The sequence below is a fragment of the Olea europaea genome, unplaced genomic scaffold, assembly GCF_002742605.1.
Source record: "Olea europaea var. sylvestris unplaced genomic scaffold, O_europaea_v1 scaffold508, whole genome shotgun sequence".
Classification (NCBI taxonomy): Eukaryota; Viridiplantae; Streptophyta; class Magnoliopsida; order Lamiales; family Oleaceae; genus Olea; species Olea europaea.
The window spans coordinates 28,929-37,308 of NW_019263396.1; the positions used below are offsets into that span (position 1 = coordinate 28,929).

General features: G+C 34.0%; 1 protein-coding gene across 1 annotated transcript; it reads left to right on the top strand.

Annotated features, from left to right (window-relative positions):
• Positions 1–1,325: 1,325 nt before the first annotated feature.
• Positions 1,326–8,337, top strand: LOC111388595 (protein KAKU4-like). The gene is made up of 8 exons (XM_023013351.1): positions 1,326–1,638; positions 2,372–2,436; positions 3,384–3,487; positions 3,992–4,104; positions 4,186–4,316; positions 5,339–5,609; positions 7,108–7,296; positions 8,026–8,337. Exons 1-7 carry the CDS (start codon positions 1,401–1,403, stop codon positions 7,284–7,286), a joined length of 1,101 nt encoding a protein of 366 aa, XP_022869119.1. The 5' UTR covers positions 1,326–1,400; the 3' UTR covers positions 7,287–7,296; positions 8,026–8,337.
• Positions 8,338–8,380: the final 43 nt, after the last annotated feature.

Below are 8,380 nucleotides of genomic sequence, written 5' to 3' on the forward strand. Positions count from 1 at the left end.
ACGGCATATTTGAAAAAATTTAAATTAGGGCATGATGGAATAGGATAAAAAATTATTAAAAAAAAAATAAATTAAAACATCAAAATCAATAATTAATTTTAACAATAAATTTATAATTTTTATTAATTTTTAACAATATATTTATTAGTTTTTATTAAAATCTATTAAAGTTTTTATCAAAAACTTCGTCAAGAAGCACAAACATTTTCTGCTTTACTTTTTCCATTTACAAGTCATCTACCATCCATGGGTCGACTCAGAATTAGGGTTCGTTTCCGGTCAAGTTGTGCCTTGGTTGCATTTTATGTGTCCCGATTGTCTTGACTTGGTTGAACGATGTACTTTGGCACTTTTAAGTGAGATTGGGGGCATGTTTAATCCTCCTTTTTTAGTTTAGAATGCATTTTGAAATGGTAGAATGATAGAGAATATATGGTTAAAAATAAAAAAAAATTTGAATTTATATATAATATTATTTTATTAAAAAAATATGTGGTTAAAAAGAAGAGAGAAAAATGTATTTTGAAAAAATAAGAATCAAACAAGAGCTTAAAATAAGATGAGTATTTTTGAAATTTTCTTTTTTATTTCTATGACTTTTATATCTCGCAAACTCTTCAAATTAGAGTTCCTAAACTAACTTCTCGTGTCTTTTTTCTAGTCTTTATGATGCTAGTACAACACTATTGTCGATCAAGCATCTAGTTTGAGTACATAGAAAAGATTTAGCCCGACTTTGTAGCAACATGTTTGATGACTTGATACAATTATAAGTCTTATATAATTAGTCTATGTTTGATACAGATTCTTTAAAAGTTCATTTTTCAATCACAGAAATGCTCAATTTCAATTGCATTTGTAACGGTAGCTCTCTTCCCCATCTGTTACCATAAGCTCAATCAAAACTTTGTCGTTATTGGCAAGATTAACCATGTGACCTTTTTAACAATTGGGGACCAAAAAATCGCTTTAAAAGATAATTTTGATTGTGGTCCCACATTTTTTTAATACATTTTTACTATATATTTAAAAAAAAAATAATAAATTATTTTATGATCATAATATATTCGAAAAGAAATATAAATCAAAGGTAAATTGATTACTAGAACACGTGTGACTAAAGCTTTAAAGCAGTGAAGGTTACTTTTAAACTTTTGAAAAAATATAATTTTAAAAGTTATCTTTTTTATTAACGAAATTTGCTTTTTATTTCGACGTTAGCCAAACATAGATATCCATGATATAAAGCGTCAAAATGGGTCGGGTCGGGTCGGCTCTGGTCGGGCTAGCCCCACATTACCTCTACCCGCCAGTTACATATGTATGGATACAAAACAAAATAATAACTGAAACTAACGAAATATCAAATATTCAAATCATTTCAATTTCCATTTCTCACAATGGCAACCCCCTCGTGCTCTCGATCTGGCGCCGGCGTTAAAATTGTCTCAAATCGGCGGAAGAACCGGCTAGCTGCCGGTCCTTACGACCGTCCGCCTCCGCCTCCGAGAAGTCCTAATTGGTTAGCCGATGCAATTCTCCACTCTGCAATCACCCTTGCTTCCGGCGCCGGAAAAATCCTCTCCTCCGTTCTCCTTTCCGACTCTTCTTCTGATGAAGATGTTGACTCCGCGTCTGGTACACATATTTTATTTACCTGCATTTCGTGTGTTCAAAAGTATTCACCGAAATTGTGTCTTTTAACATTCCCCTCTGTGCTGTTTTACATGTTTCATTTTTGTTGTGGAGTTTGAATTAGAGTGTAATGAAGTCTATTGCTTGTCCCTATGTATCTAAAATAATGCTCTTTTATTTAGGTGCAATTTAGTGTCTCTTGACTTTATGCAATCTCCGAAAGGTTGTGAATGGTTCATGATTTGAATATTTTAAAGCTAAGTTTTGTACGAGTTCGTAATGTTTGGCACTCTGTAATGGATAATCTGAATTTCTGAAACAGTAGACCGATATCCTGTGAGTTTGGTTCAGCAGGAAGAATCACTAAGAGCTGTGGCGGAGAGTTTGAAGTCTAAATTTAGAAATAATAAATTCGAATTTTTACTTCACTCCCTTTGATTGCAACACATACCAGATAGGAAAATCCATTCTGTTTATGGAAAATTGTGATACCATCAGTATTACCCCACCATGCAGATTGCATTTTTTGTTCGTAGTGTTTGATTTGGTCTTGTTTCTATTGGTAGCTACTGAGTGTGCCAAGTTAAAATGTTATCCTGTTGCTCACCTTTATTCCCTTTCCCTCCCCTTCCCTCTCTCCCTCGTGTGTGCATTTGTACTTTTTCTGATTGACATTAGAGTTGAATTCTTTTTATTGTTCTTCTTTCCTCTTCTCCTCCTCCTTTTCTGTGTGCAGAGAATGATGCTGGCAATGATAATGACTATGAAAATCCTTCTGATGAAATTGATAAATTAAGCCAGGTAACTTTCTGCTTCGTGTTGTAGCATGATGATTGCATGGTGCTGATGCCAAATAGAAAATAGAAGAACTGACAAAATTTTGATACTTCCATATCGTGTTAGTGTGCCTAAGCACTAGTACTTATCCAGGGAGAGAAAGGAAGAAAAAGATCTTTAGGAAAGGGGAAAAAGATTCATAGAAGTAAAACGCAATACTTTGTTCGATGTATAAGGTTTTTGGATGTCTACATGTTATTTTACCACCGTATGATGCATGACAATTACAGAGGTTCTTCTTTAACTTTTGATGCTAAAGTCACCTCAGGACAAGATATCGAGTTTTTGCACTGGGTTCATTGAATGTAGGATGAATGAGGAGTACAAAAACAAATTCTTTCAGGTTGTGAATGGGTTAGGTGGACACAACTCTTCAATTAGTTAGCATTTTGCTTTTTATAATTAAAATGAACTTCCTTGAATTGCTCCTCCGACGAAGCTATGCTAGAAAAAAAAAGTTTAATTGCTTCCAATTGCATCAGCATATTTTTGTTCAACTGTGAAACATGTCTGGTTCAAATTTTTTTAGTGTTGAAGGACAACATATGGATTATATCACAGAGGTTCTACCAGCCATCTCAACCTGTAATCTACTCTTTCAGTTTTCTCTCCAGGATTTGAAGGAGAATTTCAATTCTTCTAATTTATCTTTCTCCTTAGTTGTAAAATTTGTTCCATGTTTGTTGGTAAGAATAATCTAGAGAATTGAGATCTTCCAGTCACAGTGAGATAGATTGGCACTTGATATTCTGTTTATTTATTTATTTTTTTGAAGTATGTTTAAATCTTAGTAAATGCTGATACTAGATTACTAGTAAAACATGTCATTAACTTTCAGTCTGTGGCATCTTAGCCTCTCAAGTATTTCGGTACAGTTAAATGAGTAACTTTACTTTTATCATTATTTCCAGAAGAATGGAACTTCATTGCAAATGATAAAAGACGGACAAGAGTCCCAATTTAGTGCAAGTAAAAGTATAATTGAACGGTTGATTATGCAGGAGACGTATTCAAGGTAATAATGACAATTCAGACAAAATTTGATCTTTGTTTGAAAAATTTTCTAGGATTTTTTGGGTTACAATTTTTTTCTCTCTGCAATCTCCATTCATTCTCATTCTAGATTCTTTTAGCTTGTTTTGTACCCACTTGTGACAGTTGCTAAGTTACGGAATTTGTGGTTTCCTGGGCTCTGGCTTTAGCATTATTTCATAATAAATATTTTAGAACACAATCTTTATTGTGAAACATAAATTTATGATTGACAACTGGATATGCAATGTGCATTATTCGGAGAAATTGTAATAAAAAGGAGTAATGGGTCCCATGAAATGTGTGGTTAATAAGTGTGTAGTATTTTGAATGTGTGGTTAAAATTAATATTTGACTTTGACTTTAAATTATAAGGAGCTAATAATTTTTTTCAAACATGATATTAGTGCAAGGAATATGATCTTCCCATAGTACTTATTGTCCTCCGATCTGTAATGCAACATTTTGTTTTCTATTTTTCTCTCAGGGATGAGTGTGATCGACTGATTAATATTGTTAACTCACGAGTAATAGGTTATTCCATAAATGAAGCTGAGGTGAATGGTCTACATACTGATGCCCTGAGGGATATTGGCAATGGTACTGTATTATTAAAAAATTGCAGTCAATTCCACTTGAACTCTTTACATGTCACCGTAGGGTTCTTTCTATACTTCACAGAAACTGTTGATCTCTACAATAAAGATGTTGTGGAAGCCAAAATATGGTTTGAAGAGAAGAAAATGGGATTAAATGCTGGGTCAGATTTGGCACATGGGACCTGTGGTTCAAACTCTGTTGTGGTTCAACCTGTTAGTAATTTTACATCTGAATATATGTGCAAACCAGCAATATTATTGTTATCATTTACCGTCAACATGCTGTTCTTCGTTTTTCTTTTTCTTTACCATTTTTTTTTTTTTGTCATATCACTGTTATTTGTTGTTTATGCTGATTAAATATATCTCTAAATATGATACTCTGGACTCTGGAGATTACTCTTTTGTGTTTTATTTCCCCTTGAAATGGAAAGCTGTGGGTAGTTCTGCAAAGTGAAGCCCATACAGTTTCTGATGTTCCTGAATTTTACTAATTCAGATACTAAGTGAATTTGGTCCACATGTGGATATGTCTAAATCCCGTATGAATGTCTGTCCACCTTGGACCTGTCCTGCACAACATACTGAATTAAGAACTCCGTCAATAATGGTGATGGAGCTGTCCAAGGAAGGAACATTGAATTCAAGAGGAAATGATTATTTGTCTTCAAAGGCGCTTTCTGATTGTTTCTTTTTAAATATCTGCATTTTCTGTATTTTCTTCTTCATTAAGTTGGATCTCTCTTCTATGTCACTTCCCATGTAGCCTTCCGAACTATTTTCCTGTTTCTTTTAAATGCATAAAATTCTATTTTCTATTTGAAAAAGAAATAATTATTTCTTGTCAAATTTCTCAAGCTGCATACAGAAGTATTCCTTTAAATGGAAAATTTGTGAAAAAATGTGAAGCTGCTTTGTTGTCATTTCTTGTTAATGGAAACTGATGGTTCTCACACATTAGAACAGGATGCAAGATTTTTTTCGTGCAAAATGTTTCCCCGCACAAAATGACACAAATCTAACGATCCATTTTTATTTTTCATAAAGCTGCAGATTATACATTTTTCAAGTTTTTTACAGTTGAAGTGATGATTTTTTTTTTTTTTTTTTTTTTTTTTACTCAAAAGTATGTTAATTTTAACATTTAACTTGGAAAAGATTGAGGGTCATGTGCATCCTTTCAATCTCTTTGATTTCATAATTTCCCGAACTATACTTCTTTCTAAATATGGCAGAAAAGGAATTCTCTTTCATCTGGGTCATGGAATATTCAAGAGGAACTTCGAAGAGTGCGTTTAAAGGCAACAAAAGATATGTCATGTTCTCCATCCTCAAAGATTGATCTATCATTATCTGTGCTTGCACCAAAGAGAGGCCAGGAGTCTTTGGTATCTGAGATACTAGCAGCTGGTGTGGGAGAGAGAATGATTGAGCCAAAAGAACCCAATTCTATAGACCCATCTTTGAACTTGGATGCGGGAATGGGCACTGATCCTGGTCTCACAGGTTGATTTCTATCTCACCAGTTTTGATATTCTTCCTTGACGTCAAGAATTCTACATGTATCTATGTTTACTACAAGAAAAAAGCACTCGAAAAGAATTATTTATGGGACATAAAAAACCATTTTTATTTTTCCTGAACCAATTCAGATACAGTAGACATTTGGTTTAGCATCAGTTAAATTTCCAGAGAATGAAAAAACCCTTGTACCATGGTTTCAGATGATGAAAAGACACACCTAACCTCTAAGTGTGTTCACCTTTCAGTTAATTTAAGAATCTGAAAATTTAAGCTCATCATTTCGTGTAAGTAGGTATTCTAAGATTTTTCTTACATAACATTTGCTCTTTCAATAATTATCATGAGCACAATGTAAATTAAACTTCTACTTTATTAGATCTTTCTTACACGACATTTGTGTCTACCCACCGTAGTCATTACCTATGCTTAAACTGGTTCTGTTGAAAACTGTGCACAGTATGGACCTATTCTCCTTTTCAATTTAGATTTGAATTTTATGAGATACTGAAATGACCTTGAATTCCTGTGAATTAGAATGCTGTAACATTATTTTCACATAATTGTATATTTAATTGAGGGAAATTTGTTTGTGTGGTGTTTACAAAATGTTAATTAACCGGATTGTAGAGTCTTTAGTACTGATTTAATAGCAAGGCATGTTTCATTTTACATATTACATTACTTCCAGTTTCTGATGTAGCGCAACTGACTTATTTTTCAACTTTTTCATACATGCAAGTCACTGGATTTAAATCTCCACTGATCAGCTCGAGATTTTGTTTAGTTATACAGAATAATTGGAATTTTTTTTGGGAACAGTAGTTATTCATGTTTTTCTTGTCCCTCTTGGAGGAATGTTGGTTAGTTTATATGTAGAAGGGGAGGGATGAGACGCGTCCTTTGTTGGTGCCTGTAAAATAACCTCTGAGAAATCAACTGTCTCCGCTGTGCTGACGTGTCTTACAAATCATATTCACTTTTACCAGTCCGAGTTTCACAGACCGCAAGTTTTGGCCCTAAGGCTCCGCGCCTCAAGCAGCATTCTCCTCCTCCTTAGGCGTGCAAAGCTCGAAACAACCGGCACACATGCATGCTTATAGGTAGGATACTAGACAATAGGTGCATATGTTGACACCTTTAGTGCACCATTTGGTATTATAGATCATATACCTAGCTGTTGGCCACCTTGCCGTACCATATGGAGAGAGGAGCACTCTCGCTAGATGACAAAGATTCTGTTTTGTGCGTCCCTGGTTTCTCCATTTCATTTTTATGATGTAACAATAGTTATTTGGTTCTTGTTATAGGAGGAAGTTCCTTTCTTTCTATATGATTACATCATTCCGTCACCAACTCTTGTATGCTCGCCATGATTTTCCAATTATTCTAGGATCAACTTGATAGTATCATTTTTCGTTTTGGTAAAGTTGATAAATAGTAATGTAAGGAGATAAACTAAGGTTTTTCTGTTGTTCATTAGCTATGAATTGGCTCTGGCGTAATCGAAGAAGATGGAATGTGAATGACAAGGTAAACAAAGAAAATAAAAGGGCAGCTGAACTGAAGCAAGAACGCGAGCTCAAGAGGCTCAAAAGCTCCGTAAATTACAATGGGAGAAAGGAACAAAGAGGAGAGAGCGGAAATCCAAGCACAATATAGCACCGATATGGTACGTTTAAGATGTCACAATGAATATTTGTTATTACTTTTCTCAATCTCTATACATGAGCTTGCATCCCCTTATGGAACAATTTTGTATCAATACTTATCAAATCAAAAAACAACGGGAAAAGATTACGTCGCTGGATCTGCTGATCATTAGTCACACTGGAGCATATCCTATCAGGGATCATTTTTCCGTGTACTTATTCTCTGCACTCTCTCATTGTCGCTCTCCATTTGTTTTGCTCGTTTTCTAATCATTATTGCTCTCGAAAATATTTTATTGCTCATTTTCTGATGACTATTGCTCTCGAAAGTATTTCTTTGCTCTTTTTCTGATTATTATTGCAAGTGGATATAGCTAAGTGAATCAACTGTATCTTGCAATTAGAAATAATTGATTTTGGAACCCCTTCTTGACTTCTCAATCACTTTTTTCTGTATGAGTTAGCTACAATATCTGTTTTTTCCAGATCCATGTTCAAAGGAAGCTATTTAGTAGTTTTTCAGTAATCAGCAATTGAAGCGACCAAATTTGCTGAAAGACCGTGTAAATGGCTTTCCATGACAAGCACAAATTTGAGACAATATTCTCTTTCTATTTTTTGCTGTTATTGTTTTCTTTTTCTTTTTTCCTGATGGGGGTTAGATACACACGATACAGTACTATGTATATTTTCAGTCTATCGATTAGAATTTACAGATCACGTTGCTTCCCTTGTTTATTTATTCGCAGGAGTGGAAAGAGGATAGAACCATGAATAATCTGATGAGGGAAACCATAATCTGAATGCCATGAGCCAGAAGAAGAAGAAGACAAAGAAAGCTTTTGTAGATGACATGTAAGATTCTGAGTTGAAATTGGCTGAGCATGTATACATACACATTTACAGTATAGAAATCAGTACACATGCAACCATAATCCATAATCCTGTAGTTAGCTAATAGAAATCGGTAACTACATGAACATTTACTCTGATTTCTCTATTTCTAAATAAGTTCAACTTATAAACAATTTGAATTTGCCAAACTTTCAAAAAAATTTTGTCTCATTTTTACATTGATTAGAAGTAAATTGTACTTCAAGCCCC